Raw genomic sequence first — 23476 nt, 5'->3', positions numbered from 1 at the left:
TATAAGTACCGTAAAAATCTAAGTGAATGGATATACATTGGAGCCTCGTTAATTCGAAATATTGAATAATTCGAACAGAAGTCCATTCCCCTTGAATTCTGTATTGAAAACAATAGTAAAAAATCGTGGATAAATCGAACTTTTGAACCTATGTTTTGGATAATTCGAAGTAAATACATTTGAAAATTTTTCATGTTGGACAGATGTAAACAGAGAAATACAGTTTTAACGTGTTTTCAGTTATCCCGACGCAGCCATAGGGAAGAGTAATACGAATGATAAATAGAAAATCTATGTAATGATAAAGATGAAGGTGAGTTGGGGAAGAAGTAAAGATAGAGAATGTGTGCCAATCTCATCTTGTTTCAGAATTGGGTGAAAATTTAAGATGAATTATCGATAAAGTCAACCAAATGTTATTAATATCGTATTCCACGCAATACAATTAAAATTCAAGATCAAAAACAATCAAATTTAAGCAAATGAGGTTTACGACTTCCTAAAGTGAGAACAGAATATTCAAATTGTTACAGGTGTTTAATTGTTTGGGCTATTCAATGTATGTTGTAGTGCTGTACGTAAATATATTTTCCATTGTACACGTAGTTTGAATTATGTAGAGTCAATGTCGTTTGTTTGTTTGCGGTATTCGATCACGCAAATAATAAGCTACTTTAAAGGTAAAGTCTACACCATATGAATATGTTTCTGATGCACAGTACTTTGGTTTGTTTTTATGTTGTATAAGTGAAAATGAATATTGTTGGATAATTCGAAGTTTTTTCGTGTCCCCTTGGACTTCGAATTAAAAAGAATCCACTGTATATATATATATATACACCTTAATCAAACGTGAACCACAAGCTAAAAATCAGTATTATGAACAAATGAGGAAAACTCAGTCTGTAATGTATAGCACATGTAATAACGCTCAATATAGATTATGGTACATACAAGTAATATCGTACATACAACCAGGGTGGAAAAAAATCATGATTTTTTTAATAAAAATCATTTTTGATGATTTTTTTTATTTAAATCGATTTTTTTGATTTAAATCAAATCTTTCTCCTCGTATAATACAAGTCGCGAACTGAAGAAAAAGCATTACGAATTAGTATTAAAGGCCAATTATGCCATTTAAGTGAAAGTATTGGGGTTGAATTTTGAATTAATCCCAAATCGTTAACCTATATCAATCCCAAACATTGTTTCTTAACTTTTTTGTAAATTATAGACTTTCAGTCAAGCATCATCCCTATTTATCCTAGGATCATGGTTCATACCTCCTCTTCAGAATAGAACAGCCTTTAAAACGGTAACATTTACATTTTGACTATCATGTCCCTGAAGCAGAAAATTTTGAGAGAAGTCGAGATTTTTTCTGATTTTTTTTTCAAATTTTGATCCCCTCTGGACTCCTCTATGTTAACGCACAGATCTCAAAATCAAGTGGGAAATACTAAGGGTGACTAAATGTTTGTACAAAATTTCAAGCTGCTATCTTGAATAGTAAGGGCGGGAAAAATATTTAACAATGAGCTACGAACATCCCCACAATACCCCAGATGACCCGGATGTAATATAAAAATTTCCTTAGACATCCCTATTTATCCTAGAATCATGATTTGTACATTATTCTCTTTAGAATAAAACAGAGTTTCAAACGGTACCATTCAAATGTCTTCATTGTGTAGGCTATCTGGGGCTGGAAAATCACGAAAAAAAGGGATTTTCTGTTACGAAATATCCCCTTTTTTACTTTTTACCCCTCTGTACCGCTTCTGTTTAGAGGCAAAGATCTGAAGCAAATCTGAAAAATATTAAGGGGTGCAGTGAATGAGTGTCCAAAATTTCAAACTTCTAGATGCAAAAGTAAGCCCGCGAAAAATAATATCCCCAAATGCCCCAGATTCCCGTATAAAACGGGATCTCAGGTAACAGTTTCCTGAGACATCCCTATTTATCCTAAGATCATGTTTCGTACATCATTCTCTTCAGAATAGAACAGCCTTTCAGATGGTACCATTCATATATCTCCATCTTAGGCGGGAAAATTGCGAAGAAAGCTTTTTTACATTTTTGCCCCTCTGGAACCCCCTGTTTTCACGCAGAGATCTGAAATCATCTGAAAAATACTAAGGGTGCACTGAACGTGTGTGCAGAATTTCAGTCTTCTGAATGCAAAATGTAGGCCCGCCAAAAAATAGTAAAAATAGGCACAACAAAAAATATTTTTTAAATTTATGACGTCATCACATCCTATGTCTCGACGTAGAGAGGCATGAAAGCATATGTAACGTGCTCTACAATGCCTTCAGTCCTGAAAAAACGAAGTAAAAAGCTTTATTGGTACTTTTTTAATCGAATAATGGAGATTTTTTATCCTATCACCTAAAAATAGGTGATATAATTTAAAAGGTTAAGCGTTAAGGAAAAAGTACAGCAACGCTTATCAAAGTGACACTTTTTTTTCACAAAAGTTACTGATATTTGGCAGGGGCATATTTTTAAGAAAATTGTAACTAGCTTGCGGCATGAAATCCATAAATTTTGCCTAGTTATAAAATTTAAATAATTTCGGAGAGGGGGTAGGACACTTCTAAATACACCCGATTATCTGGGAACAAATATATATACGCGCACACAAAAGAATCTTCGTCTTAAATGTGGTGATTTCCCCGCTGGAATAGTTAACGATTTACAATATTAACCCTATGTTACGAAGAGAAGAAAACAGGATTGCCCTGTTACCCGTTCAAAACGGGATTTTCCCTAATCATCCTCTGCATGACACTTGTTTTCATACTATGCTGTACATACTGTACATTTTATTCTCATTGTATTATGATTATCATCTTCCATAATCGAAATAACACAACAGAAACGGGACTTTACTTATTTTCACTTTAAATTATTTTGGAATTTGATTTAAATCAACGATTTTTATTTAAAAAATCAAGTGATTTAAATCTTGATTTTAATCGTGATTTAAATCAATCCACCCTGCATACAACTAAATAAATTCCTAATTTTAATATTTACAGCCGTTCGATTTTGAGTTTTGGTGACTTGGTGGCATGATTAACTATTTGCACTAAGGATCATACTCACTACAATCTTCGACCGGTCAAGTTGTTCAAGAGTCGTCGTGTCGTGGTCCTGGTGTCGGATCCCTACTAATCACAAGAATTCCATAATAAGCTTCCCAAATGATGATCCTAGTTTGTCCATCGGATTCCCACTTCTAGATGCTTCAGGCAACGCCAAGTTATGCAGCACTCGGAGGCTTACACGGGCATCGGCATTTATGAAACCACTGTAACTATCACTGCGCACAACATTTAATAAACTAGATCGTCAAAACTGATTTAAGAACCCACTTTGATGTTTGTATATATGTAGTTTAATTTCAAATAAGTATTTAAGCTTTGAATACTCAACTCAGGCAGGGGAGTTCACTTCACACACACACATACACAAAAAAAGAACAACTTCGAACAGCACGGTCACGAGAAGTCCGGCTTCCAACCACATAAACCCGCGAATAATTTCGTTTGTGCAACTGGCTTCCACATACAGCAAGGCGTGGGTGGAAGGAAAGTTTCCCGAAGGGTCCAAAACCAAGGGGCAGTCACAAAGAATGTAGACGTCACGTGAGTAGCCACCCTGTTTCTCAACCATATATGGTCGCAGCTAAACGCACCAATACATAAGTAGGCATACCAAACTTGTGAGAGAGCAGTTTCGAGAACTTTCCTTTATATATGAGGCTTGGTCAATTAAGTTCAAAAATTGACACTGTCTTTCGCATTTTGATTAAATGCGACAGATGGGCTTGGGAGGGGGCAGTGACATATTTAAATAATATATCAAATTTGTGAGTTAAAATCACCGTAAGTTCCTGTATGCAAGCTACTTTTAATTATTATTTACAACGAAATGTTCCTATGTATATTGCAATATTGCTCAATTTCCATCCTAGATTGTGGAAAAAGTGAAGGAAAATGAGCCAGACCTAAAAGGAATTCGTAAGAATATAGGGTCAATTTTTTGGACTTATACGCTGGAAGGCAGTTTAGGTTTTTGTGAATAGAAGTGTGTACCCACTCGCTAATCAGGCCACTTCTTTCAAGGAGGAGTGTTAAATTGTTGGCCAAGAGTCACAATACAGTGTTCTTGATAGCGACAACGTAAATGAAAAATAAAATATAAAACCGTTTTGACGGCCAGATTAGCAAGAGTAGTTTCTTCTGTTGTATGTCAGCAATACTGCGAGAAGCATGTGCAGAATTGTAATCAAGAAAGATATTTTTCATGAAAATGCATATTTTTGTAAATCACACAGCTCTTCTCTTTTGATTAAATAAAATATAAATTTTAGATATTTTAGATGTCACAGACAGAATAATTTTTAGATATCACTGACAGAATAATTTTCTGAGTTATTCGTGTGAAAACTTATTTTGAATTTGAAATAAACATAAGGAGTGGGTAAATGTTTTTCCTTTCAGTCCTGAACACTAGAAAATTTATATTGTCATGATAACTTTAAAATTGTTTTATACGGAGTGTTTTTCTTTGTTCGTTCAAATTGATTGACCGTGACATTAATTAGGCTTTTTTTTTTCTGTACTCGACAACGAACGTTTGAGACTAAAGTTAAGTGTCATTATTTGATGCTTTCAGTGTACGTGTGTGTTGTAAGCAGTCGTGAAATACAAAGGACTCTATTGAGATATTTACTACCTGATGGCAGCTTTTTCTCCGGGACGATTCAGCCTCCATTGGTTTTCATATAGAAGTGCTGTCACATCTGAATGAAGAAAACTTCAAAATTTTGATTGAAATATTTTTCTAATGTACGAAGACTGTTCAAATAAAACTCGTTTTGTAGCATTTTCTGGAAGGCATTAAACGTATTTACATGTAATTGAAATCCACAGATGGAAAGATGAAAAGCAAGATCAAACTATTGGTAGAATCATATAGGATTCGTAGCCCGCTGATGTTTTTTACAGATGTGTTTCAGAGAACAAATTCGAAAGGGCCACTTCAATGTTTTTCTTTGTGATCACAACACACTCTAGCATCCAGTGTTGCTGTATTCGGCGTGTCTACCGAGTACCGCTTTTTCTTTGGCGTTAGCCGTAAATTTGACAACGTGTGTAGCAGAAAATGTAAATTCCCCACTGTTTGAAATAAATATTTGGAACGATTGTACGCGAGGTTTTCCAAAGCAGAACGAAAAAGTAAGCGACGGAAATGAAGGCCTTTTCCAGCATTGTAATTGCCCAACTCCCAACTGCCATAATCAAATAGCCTCCATATAATGAGAGATTCAATAATTTATGTTGTTTTCTGTCAGAATGTGGATATCGTTTGCCGATTCTTCAGTTAATTTTGGCGCTGAAAAGTAGATCAAAGCATTTAAATAGTTTTTGTTCAAGTCATATTTAAGACTTCTCTCTCAAAAGAGGGGATGAATATTTTAAAGTGACATATAAAACAACATAAAAATTACTTTTACGTAGAGAAATATTTATCGGAGAACGGGACAAAAATTATGCATATGCACAATAGTGGTAAAATACAATATTAAAAACATTAAGTAACATTTCATTCACTTACAGTGGAGTCATCCTTGAAGTACAGTAGACGTCATGAGGTACTTCTGAAAGTAATAACGTTATTTCTTCTCTATATATCAGATCTGTTAATAGTGAACACTATCGTTTTTTTTATATATATTTTCGAACTTTTACTACTTGTATAAATTTAAAATATAAACATTAAAATTTTGATTTCTTCCTTATAAGCACATCTAAGAATACATAGATTATCTGTAGCTATCATATTTGTTCCAAAATAAACATCGGACAAATAAACAATATCATTCGGGTCTTTAACGATTTTGAGTAACAAAGTAAAATCTGTAGATAATGTTGCCACCACTCCCAAATTTACCGGTATTAGCCATGACTTCCAACAATGTATATTTATCCAAATTGGATTCAAAACATTCTTCATGAACATAGTCAAAGTGGTTGTCAGCCTCCTCGGATATGTCTCCTTCCGTCTTATTGTGTGTTATAGAAGAAAAATCTCGTCCAGTTCTTTACCAGGAGGTAATGTGCCTAAGATCGATGACACATTCCCGCGCTGGATGGCGATGCTGATACGTTGGAAAAGGAATGCAGTAGCTCGGGGGTCACCAGTTTTCATTGCTATTCGATGACCAACTTCATTAATTAAATTAGATCCTTCGTGACCCCAAGACCCACTGGTTTCTATTGCTACTGTTACAAACCAGTATTTGTCCAATAGGTTTGAGTATTTTAGTCTGTTGTCTGATTCTCTGTAAGCGGCGACGAGACCTGCCTGAATTGAAGAATGGGGTAAGTTGGAAGGAGCAAACGTATTGGACTCGTTGTTTTAGTTATGTAATTTGAGTTCATTTTGAGTTTAACGTTCCTTTTAGCAGAGAGTTATATAATTTGTTTCAGTTTCTGTAATACCTTCCGCTGTATTATTCCATATGTACGTAGTTATTCTTGTTTGTATATACGTGGTTCGGTTGTAAAACAGTTAACGTCACATTTTAATGAAGCTGAGATTTCAGTTGAGAAAGAGTCAACGTGGAGAGTATATCCAAAATCCTGCTCTTGAATAGTTGTTCATTTTAATTGAACTTAAGAAATACCCTCATGCTAATTAAAAGTCAAAGTATACCATTATCTTTAATCAAAGTTTTTGACATTGGTGTTTGCAAGTTTGTTTTACTTTCATAAATTACCCCTTATAATAGGTTTCCTCGACATTCTCTTTCAATAATCAGATGTCTGTTTCGATATTAGTTGTGGCAGAATCAAATAATTCCCGGTGGGATCTCATGTGGCTTTGATCCCACGTTAAGCTATAGGTCCATGTCTCATATAGTCTCCTTGGTGAAAGAAACGCTATACTCATATCCAATCCACACAAATAAGGACAGAATATATAACATGTGTCATAGATTACAAGACTTTTTTTTTTTCTTTTTTCTTCAGGCATGCTTACGATGAATACCAAATCGTAGCAAATTCATTCCGATATTCACAAGTGTATTCCAACAAGCTGTTCTTCGCCGTCGTCGATTTTGATGAAGGTCCAGATGTTTTTCAGACGGTAAGAACTGCTCATGTTTGATATTTTACTGTAATAAATAAATAAGACTTTGCAGAGAAAAATTATAAGTTAGAATTAGTCGATATAAAGTAATCCAGAAAACGCTAGCATATTTTATGTTATACAACCCTTAATTTTTTCTTTCTTTTTTTGTAAGTTTATGAATCGTGGTCAGTGTTGATAAGCAATGTTAAGTATTACTGTAGTATTCCTAACTACTAACGTTGCTTACTTTACAACCCACAGAAAGCGATGTTCGGCCTCAGTGCTTTTAGTTGTCTGATGAAGTTTAGTAGTTTCCATTGATATTATTTCTGATTTTCTAGACAGAAGTTTAGTGTCACTTCATGTAGCTCCCCACCTGTATCACGAGGCTGAATTTACACTGAAAGTTTTCTGCCTCGTCGGAAATCGAACCCTAAACCGCGCACAGTACCATTCAGATATACGGGAGCATCAATTTTACTACTTCACAGAAGTTAAATTCGGTGAGTGTTAATACTGTTTAGTAGGGCAGCTATTTCGGTTTAGTGTGTTAGGCACAAAGTGCTATTAAATTGATCACATGCGAGTTCTTGCAGATTATCAGATTAGAGTCTCTGAGATCAGAGAATAAACAAGATTGAATAATAAAGAGTTTTTGTTGAGAATTAGTTTATCAAGACCTAAAATTACGAAAAATTATAGAAAGATAGTGTAATCCATGTATAAGAAAGAAAGCTAGCGTTAACTTTAAAACGCCCGCTCCAGCAGGTACACTCACTCAGAAACGAGAAATTACATTCTATGAATTTATAAAAATGGATCAAAACTTACCTAACCTTAAGCTAACCCTTTCCTACCCCTACCCTACTTATCTCTATCATGCTGTATTCTACCCTACCCTACTATACTATACCCTTTTAAAGCGGCCCTACTTATCGATGCGCATCTGGAGCGTGTTGTAAAGTTTACCCGAAAGCTAATATATTATTCAAGAAAGAAAAATTAAATAAATGAAGATATGATTAAAAGTGGGAGTGTTCTACGTTTATCTAATTGTGATTCACTTTAGTTACAGTTACATTTCTTTATCGTGATTTAGAATTCGGTGATTGTGTAAAGTAGAATACGACTGCGTTTACGATTCAGCTTAATATAATAATAACAAATATAACAGCTATTTCAAGGAAATATAAAGAAAGTACTTTGTTAAATAAACAAATTAATACACTCATAACTTGTAAAAAATAAATAAATGAAAATTTAGCTTAAGGTCCTTCATTTGTGTCCCGTTAAAAAAAAAAGTAAATAAAATGACACAGTAGTAATGAACAGTGGGTAATTTTAGATAGTGCAGTTCTTCTAGTATGTATAAGATGCTCTTAAATGAACTAATAGTTTGTTTTTAAGACCATTCATTTGAAATAGATAACAGTGAAATTATGGTGGTGTTACAGGTCTATGGACTACAAGAAAAAGTTCTGAAAATATCCTAATTTTATTTAATATAAGTGTTAGGTGACTAGCCTTATTATTATTATTATTATTATTATTATTATTATTATTATTATTATTATTATTTTAACTAAATATAATGTTGGTGAAATAATAATAATCATCTTTAGAGCGGGAATATGAGTTCAAAGAAGTTAATTTTCGTGAATTGTTGATAGTTGGAGTCCGATGTTCTATATTAAAAAAAAAAAAGTCATGAACTAATAAATTTCATAGAGAGCAGCTAAATTGATTACGTTTGTTTCTGTAAGGCCATCGATTTGTTGATTGCTGATGGAGTCTTAATGTCTTGGTTGTTTTTGAAGGTATTCTAGATGTAAATTTCACTTTCTGAATGAAATTGAAACAATAAACAAGATGATCTTAAAAAGATATTCAAAAACCAAACTAAAACCCAAGTTAAGATATTTATTAGAAAACCATATGTTACGAAAACAGCTTCGAAATTGTGAAGTTATGAGTGTTTTGTACGAAAACAAGTTCTAACCTGTTTTATCCAATGCATCTGATTGGGGCATTAAGTCAATAAATCAAGCAAGGTTCACTTTATATTTCTTATAAATAATGTGTCTTTCATACTCGTTCTATATGCATGAATTATTCTCCAGATAATAGTATAAACATTATTATACATCACTAAAGAATGTACACAGGTCTTTCGTTTTTAATAATTTCATCAGATAGGGAGGGCAAGATGTAGGAAGAAAAGAAACAAATAACAGAAAAGTAGCTGTGAAATGTCCAAGTGGGCACCATGTTGAAACTCTGTATTGAAGTATGTTGTCTTATTTTTATGTGAGCTATTGAGAAATACAGAATCTGTAAAGTATTACTGTAAACCGCCTTATATAAGTTCTATATTAAAGTCCTATTTGGACTTGTTAATTATATTAATCACATTGATATGATTTGAAAAATAATGGTATTCAAAGAATTTCTGTGATGCCTTCTGCTGTTTTATTCCGTATATAGTTATTCCTAAGGAATTTCTCATGTACATAGTACAGGTACCGATTTTTTCAGAGGGGACACTACGATACTAAAGGTTTTGCGGGAGCCCTTATCAGCACTTTTGAGTACAAAACGTCTTTGCACTTGATCGAAGTGTTACTTTATTTATTTCAGCTCCGTATCACGTCAGCTCCGGTATTTATGCATTTCCCACCAAAAGGCAAGCCGAAACAAGGAGATATTATGGACCTTCCAAGAGTTGGTTTGGCGGCTGAAACCATTGCAAGGTGGATAGGTGAACGGACAGATATACAGGTAATAGAAACTTATTGAGAAGGTAGTAGTGTGTATTTTTGAAGAGTTACAGTTGTTTTCATCTCCATCATTCATTCCAAGAATTTTCATTATTACGAGATTCTCATTTTCCTTGAAAGTCGTAGAAACTGCTAGATGGTGTTCATATTCTTATATTCTTCACAAACTAACTTTGTGTTCAAAAGAAACAAGTAGCAATAGAGTTCCAACGTTTTATCCTGTTTTCACTCGATCAAATATATTGGATGCTGAAATCAAATGGATTGTTACGATCTTCATTCTCACGGTGAACTTTCAAAACCTCGTTAACCTCAAGCTTAAACAATATTAATGTTAATATATTCTCTGAAACTATAAAGGCTAGATATTTCCTCGTGATGCTTGCAAATCTGTCTCGTATCTTTTGATTAATAAATTCTTTGTTTTCGTATGGGATGTAGTATAATAAGCACAGACCGGATGTTAAGCAAAATGCCTATTCTTTAATATTAAAGATATGATTAAAAATAACGTTTTAAAGTTTAAATGGGGGTTATAGTTTCAATTTAAGCCAATTTTATTTTTCCTATTTCGTGCATTCCTGCCTAAAAATTGCTTTAGTGCCTAATGTTGCCTATTCTATGCATTTTCTTTAAAATAATTCTTTATTGGGGAAAAATATATGATTTAGTATTTTAAGAAAGGATTCTGCCTCTTCCGAGAAATATAAGTGTTGTTTATAGTGATGAGATGTAAAACTTCGGATGGCTATCTGTACTGATAAAGTGCTGTAAAACTTTGGACTGCTGAGTGTACTGATAAGTGTATAAAGTTTGGACTGTTACGTGTAGTGATAAAGTGTTATAGGGAAATATTCACCAAATGTACTCAGAATACATGTCAAGCTTCGTTTCTATATATACAGTGAAAGAAGATATTAAAAAACAGGTATATTTCTATATTATGACTTGAATTTATTTTTTAATCGTATTGAGTATTTATCTTCATTATTTCGAGTTACATTTTAGTGCCTATTTTACTGCCTATTTTCTAAAATTTAAGTGCATATTTGTCTGCCTATTTTCCAGTTTTTAATGCCTGAACATTCGGTCTCTAATAATAAGATTAGTATTATATTATAGAAACGCAGTAACAAAACAATTTATAGAGTTCTTTCTTTATTTTTCCCCCCTAATACATATGAAGCAATAATGTATACCATTCATAACAAGCAGGGCTGGATATAGTTTGACTTTGAACACAAATTACCGCATTTGCGCAAATATAGGTCGGACTTTTTTTTTTCTTTCTTCGTAAATTTGCCTTGAAAAATTATGGTGCGGCCTACAACGGAGATTTTTCACCTCAGATCATAAATAGTTAATTTCAAAATGACTTGTACACTTATGTTGTGGGTTGAAATTAATACCATTATAAGTTCTGCGGTTACTTTTTTAAACCATCAAAAACTTAAGAAGAAGCAGAAAAACTTACCTTGTTCGCAAAAATTGCCACCTTCATTGGGTAGTGGTAACACCGTACACTAGTACAAAAAACACTTTTACACTTACATTTATATTAACAGGAATTCGTATCTTTGTTATATAGTATATATAATATATGATATATTTATATAGAATAGCTATTCTTGAAAAAAGAAAAGCAACATTGTTTCACAAAACTGCGTCAGGTAGTTTGAACCCACCCAAGTCTTCACCCTTGTTAGACGATCCAGAATGCTGCTCAGAATCACTATCATAAAGAAAGTCATCATCTTCAGTCCCATCAAGATTATTGGAAATTACAGTTTATTATTATTATTATTATTATTATTATTATTATTATTATTATTATTATTATTATTATTATTATTATTATTATTATTAACTTTTCAGAGCAAGTTCTTCCGATATGATCGTTAAAGAGGCAAAATCCTTCTTCTGACACAATTACACGTTGCGAACGGCCTCCTGGCGTCGAAGTTGCTTTGTTCGTGATGGAATTTCTATAGAATTGTCGTACACTAGCTTTCAATGGATGATTGAAACACACTAGTGCAGTAAATGAAGCTCAAATTTTAATGAAGAAAGGAACAAATTACTAACAAGCTGAAAATTGGTACAGATGTTGGGAATGATGTTCTAAACAACATACTAAAAGCCCCTGAAATCCCAGGTGACCTTCACCGCCATATTGGAAAATAGCTTCCGAAGTGTCAAATGAACAATACCCAGATAAAAATAGCAATATCTTCGCTATGGTTGAACATAAAGAGATAAACTTAGTATCGTTTTATAGAACATAGATAACAATATTTTTTATAGAGAAAGAATTTTTCATAAAACGCACACTTTTAGAAATATTTAGCTCTAAATTCTAAAATTCCGAAGTTCATCGTCAAACTGATTTAAAATTTTATTGAACTTAGGATGTAATTATTAACAAGTTAAAATTTGACATAGATGTTGATAAAGATTATTTAAATTACATACTAAAATCCCACTACTTCTTCGTTCACCATATTGAAAAATGTCCAAATGTCCGAAGTAATTGAAAGATAATATTTTGTTAAGTGAAATACAAAATCTGGACCGGGGTAAATATTTGAGAAACTGTCTATGCAGGCGATCCGAAGTCAATTGCAATCAATGCTGGTGGGAGGGGCGAAACTTTATGACGTGTTTAAGGTTGTCGTCCGCTATCTTGGAATCAACTTGATTATTTTAAATGGCAACATGGTCGTATGACATATTAAACAACATCCTCGTTCGAAGAGAAACCCAACGGTAAGGTTATTTTCCAAAACCTGCAACAGTTTTGAAGTTGTGAATAGGTTTAGGATATGTAATGTGTAAAATGCTCTGAAATGTGCTGTGTCAAGTTTCGAATTAAAGGATAAAGTAAAAACAAGCTTTGTAACATCTCACATTACGTATTCTTTAATAACCAGGAAAGGGGAGAGCCAACACACATGAGACAATTACATTCCCATGACATGTTCAGCATGCCCACCGTTCTGTTCTATGCATATCCTTAACCTTGAGACACAGTGCTTAGCACTCTGTGGATCATAGTTAGTGATATTTGTTCACAGACAGTAATGATTCTCCTTTTCAGGTAGCCAATGTTAATAATTTTATACTGGTAGACAATAGCTGTAAAGTGCCCCCAAAGATAGAAATCCAACGGAGGTAGGTCGGGGGACCTTGCTGGCCACTCAACTCGTCCATGCCGACCTACCCAACAAATGGCAAAGTGTTCATTGAACCATCGATTACATTAAGACCATAATGCCGCGGTGCCCCATCTTGTTGCCAATATTGATGAAATCACCCTTCCTCGTCCAACAAAAGTGGCATAACAGTGTCTTCAAGCATATCTCCATATTGTGCAGCATCCAAGGTTCCATCAAGTCCAATAAGTTTTCACCCCATATTCCACACCACACCATTACCTAACCTGCATCTTGCATCTTTGATGCATCTATCCAATTAAGATTTGTATTATCCCAGTACCGGACATTTTGGTTGTTAATCTCACCTGTTACATAGAAATTTGATTCATCACTAGAAACAATGTTATGAGGAAACTCTCGGTTACGAGCTATCTGGGCCAACGCCTACTCACAAAACTCCATTGGTCTATCCAAATCATCCTCTGGCAGTTTTTGTTTCAACTTTAATTTTTAGGGGTGCCAATTTTTCCTTTTTAACATTCTTTGAACACTTTTGACACTAACATTATGTTCACTTGATAGACATCGCACATTCTCCATAGGACTTTTCACCAATACACTCAACACAGCTGCTGATGTGTGTGGATCAGTTGCATTTCGCGGTCGTCCTGATCGAGGTAAATCGTCAACATTTCCCCTTGCCATGAATTTTCAGATTAGTTTTCGTACAGCACTGTCTGTCACCGGCTCGCGATTAGGATCTCGCTCTTTAAAGACGGATATTATTGCTGAACTGCGTTCTCCAGAAAAAAAAAATCGATTCTTTCCTCTCGAGTTAGCATCCTGTCCTACTTACAAGAAAAAAAAAAGATAAAGAGTCAGTCGGTTCCTGTCTATAGGATGTTCCACATATAACAAAATTTAAGTCTAAATGATAGCATATTCTAGCCTAAATCCATTCACAACTTCAAAACCGTTACAGATTTAAAAAAAAAAAAAAAAAAAACTACCGTAGGATTTTTCGGTATTGGGCAAAGTGTTCGGTACAGGGCTAATACACATCTTAATTAGATAGATGCTTCAAAGATGCAAGGTGCAAGTAAGATAATGGTGTGGTGTAGAATATGGGGCGAAAAACTTATTGGACCTGTTTTCATTGATGGGACCTATTGGACTTATTTTCATTGATGGAACCTTGGATGCTGCACAATACGGAGATATGTTTGAAAACACTTTATGCCACTTTTGTTGGAAGAGGAAGGGTGATTTCATGAATATTGGCAACAAGATGGGGCACCGCATTATTGTCGTAATGTAACCGATGGCTCAATGAACACACTCCCGGTTGCTGGATAGGTTGGCATGGACCAGTTGAGTGGCCAGCAAGATTCCCCGACCTAACTCCGTTGGATTTTTATCTTTGTGGGCATTTTAAAGCTATTGTCTACCAATGTAAAATTAATGACATTGGCTACCTGAAAAGGAGAATCATTACTGTCTGTGAACAAATATCACCAACTATGATCCGCAGAGTGCTAAGCACAGGGTCACACGGTTAAGGATGTGCATAGAACAGAACGGTGGGCATGCTGAACATGTCATGTGATTGTAATTGTCTCATGTGTATTAACTCTCTCTTTTCCTGGTTATTAAAGAATACGTGAGACGTTACAAAGCTTGCTTTTTGCTTTATCTTTATCCTTCAATTCGAAACTTCGCACAGCATATTTCACAGCATTTCACATATAACATGTCCCAAATCGATTCACAACTTCAAAACAGTTGTAGGTTTTGGATAAATAACCTTACCATTGGGTTTCTCTTCGAACGAGGATGTTGTTTAATGTCACCCGACTATGTTGCCATTTGAAATAAACAAGGTGATTCAAAGATGGCGGAGGACAACCTTAAACACGTCATAATTTTTCCCTCTTGCACCACCATTGATCCAAATTGGCTTCGGATCGACTGCACTTACAGTTTCTCAAATATTTAGCCCGATCCAAATTTTGTATTTCACTTAACAAAATATTATCTTTCAATTACTTCGGACATTTGTACATTTTCCAACATGGTGAACGAAGAAGTAGTGGGATTTTAGTATGTAATTTAAATAATCTTTATCAACATCTATGTCAAATTTTAACTTGTTAATAATTACATCCTAAGTTCAATAAAATTTTAAATCAGTTTGACGGTCGTTTTCGGAATTTTAGAATTTAGAGCTAAATATTTCTAAAAGTATGCGTTTTATGAAATTTTTTTTCTCTATAAAAAATATTGTGATATCTATGTTCTATAAAACGACACTAAGTTTATCCCTTTATGTTTAATCATAACGAAGATATTGCTATTTTTATTTGGGTATTGTTCATTTGTCACTTCCGGAGGCCATTTTCCAATATGGTGGCGAAGGTTACCTGGGATTTCAGGGGACTTTTAGTATGTTGTTTAGAACATCATTCCCAACATCTGTACCAATTTTCAGCTTGTTACTAATTTGTTCCTTACTTTTTGGTTGTCATGCCGCCAGAAATAATCATAAGTAAAGTTTCCTTCTTTCAGTGTTCGTTTCACTCAACCACCATTGTACCCGCGAAAACTACCCAACAGAAGCATTGATTTTGAGCGGAGAAGAGCTCCTAACTGCTTACTGCACACTGCTGAGATCCAGTCTAGTATCAGTTACTCTGTCATCAATCCACTGTCACGAGCTCTTACAATAATACCAACTGGGAAACTCTCCCTTGGGAAGGGTTTTCCGATTAAAAACCACATACGGTGGCAGTTTTCATCATTAGCCATAATGATCAACATCACTATGCACCGCTGCTTTTCAGCACCACATGTACGTATTTGCATAATATGTTTCCCTACATTATTTACAGTAGTTCTGTTCGGCATATCAAAATAGACCGGCGCATGGTCTGCATTCCCTATTTGGGAACGTAAATAAAAATTTTTGTGGAAGTTGGATCACGTAACGCTAAAAAGATATCAAATTGTTGTAAATTTGAGGCAATTTTTGTGCAATTGTAGTTCTGCTACGAACAGATAGATTATTTCGTTACATAAATCGCCGAACCCATAAATGAAACTTTAAATTTCTTTGGCGAAATGTCTCTTTTACCTGCTATTTTACAGCCTTCAGTTTGAATAATTTCAGTTGTAACGGTATATCCACATTTTCTGTTTTGAACTACAAAATCAACCAAGTCTTTTTCCACATCTGGTTATTTGCACTTTTGCCTTCGAAATGAACACCGACTGTTCGAATAATTTAAAGAGTTTTTCTTAACTTGCACACCACCGATGAGCGTTTTTTGAACATCAAATCTACGTCCAGCTTCCGTCTGTCTTGTGTTCCTTTGCATAGCTGATAACTTGATGTTTAAATTTCGCTGTATAACTGGTACGCTCCTGTTCCATCGTCACACACAAACCAAATGATAAACTTTTCTTGAATAAATCAACTTCGAACCCTTACACTGTCGCTTAAATTAGTCACGTCACTAGACCTCCCAATACGGAAAACTTGTCCTGTTGGTGATGAGTCACACTTAATTATGCGGAAGTTGAAGAAGGGGAGGGAGAGAGATGCAACTCCAAGAGTACTGTCTAGTTGAACTTTCTCGTAAATTTAGTCGTGCGGCTTATATTTGAGATTTACTTTTTCTATAACCTCTTGTTAAAAGTGTAAGTGCGGTATGTGGAAAAGAGCACTAAATTTCAAAATTTTTAGAAACATTTAAAATATACGTTGTTTCCAGTAATTGTAACTACTTTGTCTCAGAAATTACGAAATTTTGTAAGAAATTGCATTCTGAGTCATGGATTGTACTTTTTACATAATAATAATAATATATGTTTAAACTGATCTTTGTAGTACCATTTTTTTACTTTATTTTCAGATTCGCGTATTCCGACCACCAAATTATTCTGGAACACTAGCATTGTTCGTACTTTTTGCTTTGGTAGCGGCTTTCCTGTATTTGAAACGCAACAATCTGGACTTCATTTATAACAAAACTGTATGGGCTGTAGCTGCAGTGGTAAGGTTTTCTTTCATATTTCATGACCCTCTGATGTAAGAAAGAAAAGAAATGTAGTTTCCTTAATAGCCATAAATTTCCTATAAATGATGGTACTGAAGTATTTAACAAAATAAGTATTAATTGCTGAGTTAATAAGTATTTCATTATTCTTCCGAAATTCTAAGATATAGTATGCAATATATTGTTACAGATGATTGTACATTCGATGTTTTTAAATTGTTATTCTTTAAAAGTGGACTCTGCCAGATTTTTTCTTGTAGTGTGTAAGTTTGACGATAATTGAAATGTTGGTGACAGCCTTTGTATTTTAACTGTCATTTTAATATTTTTAACCGATATTTCCAGTATGTCCCACAGGTACTTTTCTTTAGGGCTAACGCTTAAGAATATCCTCTATGCAGCCACAAAACATTCAGTACAAAGGGTAAAGGTGTTACACCGGACCACCAATAACACTGAAAGCAACGGATTTGAAGCTCATTATATTAGGACCAAAAACTCATTTCTGAATATCTGAAAAGGAAACCTTGAGGACTGGGATTCGATTGTTACAAATTACATAAATAGAAACAAAAATTAAGACTACAAATACTTTCTTAATGTTTGAAAAAGAGAACACAAAAATATAAATTGGGAGTTAAATTTGTATATAAATTGGCAACAGTGTTAAATATGGCAACATTCCTATACAGAATTTAATAGGGGATTGAAAGACATAAGATACGCAGAAGATCTCAAGACTAGATATTAATAACAAGCGAGTTTCGTTTCACAGTGTGAAACTACACTAGACTTACAAATTATGGGAATTCAATACTTAGACTTGAGGTAGTACATCTCTAAGTACTGGTTGCAATTGATAAGGTCAAAGATAGAATCTGTTCCTCGGATGATGAATCTATATCAAAAAGCCATTACTCGCTATGCTTATGACGATAAAGGTTGAAAACCGGAAATCGTTAATTTGGACAACTTCCGGATCAGATAGTTAAGAGAGGAGATATAATCTACACTTGAGAAACTGGTTCTCGGTCTCTCTTACCGTTTTTCCTCTATGGAAATCAATATTGAAACTGGAAGTAGTAGTAAATTTTAACCATTTCTGGTTTCGGTGGAATGTTGCGGATTGTAATGGCATGTTCTCTTGACACCCACCACATGTAGCTATATAGTATCACTTATGTTCTGTGGCGACAAATATTGAAACCGGAAATCGTTAATTTTAACACTTTCGGTTTCAGGAGAGGGTTTGGAAGAAGAACCTATTCTTAAGAAGGTAAATCAATTGCAGAAAACCATATCTCGATATCTCGTACCGTTTTTGTTCTATGGTAATCAAATCTGAACTAGTAGTAAATTTAAACCACTTCTGGTTTAGGTAGAGTGCTATAGAACCTACTTTTGAGAATGTTAAATCGGTTGCTAAAAACTGCATCACGATCTCTCTTACAGTGTTCACTTTATGAAAATCAGTATTGAAACCGAAAGTAGTAGTAAATTTAAACCACTTCCGGTTTTCGTAGTGTTGCGGGTTGTGATGGTATGTTCTTCTGAGATTCTGAATCGTTTGCAAAAAAAAACCGCTTGTCTCTGTCTAATACCATTTTTGTTCTCTGGTGATATATGTTGAAACCAAAAGTGGTTAACTTAAACCACTTTCGGATTGAATACAGGGTTAACGGAGAAGATCGAACCTATTCTTGGGACGCTAAAACCATATCAAAAAGCCATTACTCGCTATACCTTACTGTTTTTGTTCTATGGCGATAAAGGTTGAAACTGGAAATCGTTAATTTGGGTCACTTCGGGATTGAATAGAGGTTAAGGGAAGAGATAGAACCTACTCTTGGGAAGATGAATCAACTTCAAAAAAATGCATGTCGATATATTACCGTTTTTCCTCTACGAAAATCAATATTGAAACCAGAAAAGTAATGGTACACTTCAAGCACTTCTGGTTTTGGTAGAGTGTTGCGAGTTGTGATGGTATGTCATCTTGACAACCCGGAATCGATCGCAGAAAACCACTTGGCGTTATCTATTCCATTTTTATTCTATGGTGATAAGTGTTGAAACGGAAAAGGGCTTATTTGAACCACTTCCGGATTGAATAAAGGGTTAATGAAACTGGAACCTGTTCTTGGGACAATAAATAGATTGCGGAAAACGGTGCCTATATCTTTTACCGTTCTTGCTTTATGGAAATCAGTGTTGAAACCGGAAGTAGTAACATTTGAACCACTTCTGGTTTTGGTAGAGTATTTGGATAGTCATGGTACGTTGCCTTGATACATTGAATCGTTTGCAAAAAGCCGCTTTTCGCTATCTGTTAATGGTTTCGTTCTATGCTAATAAACATTGAAACGTGAAATGACTAACTTGCACCATTTCCGGTTTGAATAAAGAGTTAACAGGGAGGCGGAAGTTATGCGTGGAACGCTGAATCGATTGCAAAAATCGTATCTCGATATGTTAACGTTTTGCTCTGGTTCCTGTCGACAGACGAAGCCCATCTATAAGACTTCCGACACTTACGCATAGCATAGTTTGGAAGTCTAAAAAAATATAGAATAGGTGATATTTAGGGTTAGTCCACCAACTACGAGGGGTAATCAGAAAGTAAGGTTATAAAGCCTGGAGTGAAACGTGTATATATTATTTCATTCAACCGATACAGTCAACAGATAATACATATATTAGGTTATTTTTCGACATAGTCTTCATATCGGTTGAGGCACTTGTCGCATCGTGGGGTGAATATGAAGATCCTGTCCTTGCGTGTTCAGCCACGTTTTCAGGACCGATCGGCCACTGCGCTCCTCGTCGGTGACGTTTTCTCTATCAGGCGCAAACTTTCGACACCATTCTGCGACACACTGACGAGACATTACAGTCTCTCCGTAAACCTCTACCAGCTGCTGGTGAATTTCAGCCGCGGTTACATGTTTCACCCACAAAAATCGGACAGACTGACTGAGCGGACTTCTTCGTGAGACCCATTTCCAAACGAGTCACCATTTGTGTTTACCCACAACTAGCGCCGTAGGTGGCGGGTGGCTAAAACTCTGCTCAGTTGCCAACTTCACGTATTACAATTACCGCATACTTCTCATTTCTCTATAACAGACGAAACTCCAGAAATATCGGCTTTGTAATCTTAGTTTCTGATTCTCTCTCGTATTATAATATTAAGAGTGTATATACAGTATGCGGCAAAACAAACAGTACTGCAATCACATCGTTGATATTTCTTTATTTATTTGTTGTGCAACAAAATAAAACATAAGAAGTATTGTCAAATGGATGTCAACTAAATGTTACTCAACACATATTGTAAATTTAAGATGAACAGCGCCTGTACATCATGTGTTGAAAATGTTGACCATTACATCGCACACATTCTTCATAGAGGTCCTGTAGATGGATAAACATGTTAGTGAACACGGGTTGCTGAAACGACAAAACAAATGACCGAATCTTCTCTCTTAACTCGGGTATAATGATGCCGGTTATCTGTCCGGAAAATTTCTCCTTCAATATATTCCATATGTAGGAATCTGGAGCCGTGAGGTCAGAGAGTGGAAAGGATATGAAAAATCCGTTCCACAGGAAATCAAGCGATGTCCAAACTCTCGTGGGCAGAAAGGCAAATAACTCACTTGCTGTATAGGCAGTAGCTCCGTCTTGCTGCATCCATTGTTGTTATAACCACAGATTTTTGGTGCGGTAAAAACCACGCAAATCATGCAGGAATGGGGGAGTAATCAACTGTTGATTGGTGTAGCGATCAAGGTACATATGACTTTCATCAGTGAACCATATGTTGCTGATGAAATCTTCATATGCCATAATTACACTCCAGAGCAATACAGTAGACGTGTGCGCTCATATCCTGCAGTGAGATGCTACCCCACACCATATTGAGCGTAAATAGTGCTCGACAATACATACCTTCTTTTCTGTTGTGAGTAACATTATCTTCACGCCAACTGCACAGTACGCTAGTCCACATACAACTGAGTACACATGTGGCGTTCACAGCTCATACCACATTGCACCTGCGCGCAATCCGTACGCAAATTTCAGTATTGTTTATTTTACCGCATACTGTATTTTCACAACACTTTGTTATAACATAAACATGTGAATAACAACATAGAGGATATTCTTAAGCCTTAGTCCCGAAGAAGATTAGCCATGGAATGTACTGAAAATACAGGCTAATATTCATTAAAATTACGGTTAGTTTTGATATTTTTTATATTATAATGTGTTCCATATACTCAATTACCAATTAAGTCACAGTTATTGTACAGGTGGCAGTTCGTAAAATCGAGAAGGGTGCTGTACTGAACTGTGCGATAGCCAGCGCTCTGGAATTTTTTAGAAATAGAAGAATTTCAAATAGAACTATTTAGTGTTACAAGAACCGACCTATCGTCAGTTGACAGCAGATGATATCCCAATTCAGCTGCGATGGTGCTTAACATATTCAGTGCACTCACATCGCGTTGAATCACCATCCAGAAGTTTCTAAGAATTTTGATTTTAACATCTTGGCATCAGAATGCATCTCTCTCTCACCTGAATCAGACAATATAAACATTGTACTTTGGATTACGGCCATCATGTCATCTTGTTCGTTAAAATACATTTATTTTTTCGAGTAGAGAGTTGTATGTGTGAGACTTCAAATTTCATGAAGCAATCCATATGAAAATCTAAGCCTATTAGCAAGGTGGCACACAAGTCGATAGAGGCTCTGAATGGTGTGAGGATGTTAGTTGAAGCTCTTGATTTCCAGTAAGAAATTAGAATTTGTCGCGAAAAGTGTAAACTATATTTTTGTTGCAGTGACTTAATTCATGTAAAATGCCCGCTGTTATTTGTGTGAAGAGATGATAAAAGCTCTTGGATTTTGACTCTACAAAGAAACGGCGATAATAGAAAATAAGACGTACTGGAAAATCAGAATTAGTCTTCCTCAGTAGCAATAACATGTCTTGAATGCCCACATCCAATGAGTGAACCGCTTCATAGAGAGTTAGTAACCGTCTCCCCATAAATAGTTATCTAACGAGTAAAACAAATGATAATCGATGGTGCATTGTCGGGGAAATATGAGATATACACAGGGTGGGAAAAAATCATTTTTGTTGATTTTTTTTTATTTAAATCGATTTTTTTTTATTTAAATCAAATCTTTTTCCTCGTATAATACAAGTCGCGAACTGAAGAAAAAACTTAGGAATCAGTATTAAATGTCAATTATGCCATTTAAGTGAAAGTATTGGGGTTGAATTTTGAAGTAATCCCCAATCGTTAACGTATTTCAATCCCAAACAATGTTTCTTAAGCATTAAGGAAAAGTACAGCAACGTTTATCAACATGACACTTTTCTTTTCAAGAAAGTTACTGATATTTGGTAGGGGCATATTTAAAAAAAATCGGAACTAGCTAGCGGCACGAAATACATATAAAGTACATAAATTTCTCCTAAAATTAAGTAACTAACTATGGCCTATGGAACCTAGAGGTTCAATGCCACGTTCACAAAAGCTCTCCATTGACTTCTATTAGCCAACTAGATCTAGTTTCTACTTTGTATTCCTATTTCTGAGAGATGCATCTTAATATTGTTCTCCCATCTGCGCCTAGGTCTTCCTAATGGTCTTTTTCCGATTGGATTTCCAGTTAAAACTTTGAAAGCGTTCCTACTTTCTTCCATCTTGGCTTCATGATCCGCTCACCTGATTCTCCAATACTAGATGATCCTCACAATGTTTGGTAAACCGTATAAATTATGTAACTCCTCATTATGAAGTTTCCGCCATTCCCGTTCCTCTTGTTTCCGAATATTCATCTTAGGGTCTTGTTCTCAAATACTTTAGTCTATGTTCTTCCCTCATAGTAAGCGACCATTTTTCGCAACCATACAGAACAACAGGCATGATTATCGTTTTATATATTTTTAGCTTCAAATTCCTCGACAGAATTCGCGGCGACAAGAGATTTTGAACTGAATAACACGAATTCCCTGCTTTTAATTGACATTTAATTTCTTCGTAAATATCGTTTTCGTCTGTTAATATTTATCCTAGATATTTGAAAGTATCCACTTTATTAAAAGTATTATTTGATATTTTAACGAATCCAGAATTTGCCGTTGGTATTTATTGTATTTTTTGTATTTATTTTATTTGCCGTTTGTATGTATTGTGACGTATTTAGAGGGATCCCGAGGAACTTCTATGTATTTAATACGTAAATTTCGCCTAAAGGTTTAACATGTATTATATTATTATTATTATTATTTGTTGCTGTTGTTGTTTCGGA

General features: G+C 34.9%; 1 protein-coding gene across 2 annotated transcripts in view; it reads left to right on the top strand.

Moving 5' to 3' along the window:
* Positions 1-23476, top strand: part of Ostgamma (oligosaccharide transferase gamma subunit) — a 43893-nt gene that overhangs the window by 8214 nt on the left and 12203 nt on the right. For both annotated transcript variants that reach the window (XM_081752179.1, XM_081752180.1), the window contains exons 4-6: positions 7050-7167; positions 9790-9930; positions 16996-17136. In XM_081752179.1, the coding sequence (XP_081608305.1) occupies positions 7050-7167; positions 9790-9930; positions 16996-17136 (400 nt within the window). The remainder of the gene's footprint in view (positions 1-7049; positions 7168-9789; positions 9931-16995; positions 17137-23476) is intronic.

The sequence above is a fragment of the Thermobia domestica genome, chromosome 3 (genome assembly GCF_964235325.1).
Source record: "Thermobia domestica chromosome 3, izTheDome1.hap1.1, whole genome shotgun sequence".
NCBI lineage: Eukaryota > Metazoa > Arthropoda > Insecta > Zygentoma > Lepismatidae > Thermobia > Thermobia domestica.
The sequence above is the reverse complement of the archived record's forward strand: the minus strand, read 5'-3'. Positions and strand labels throughout refer to the sequence as shown.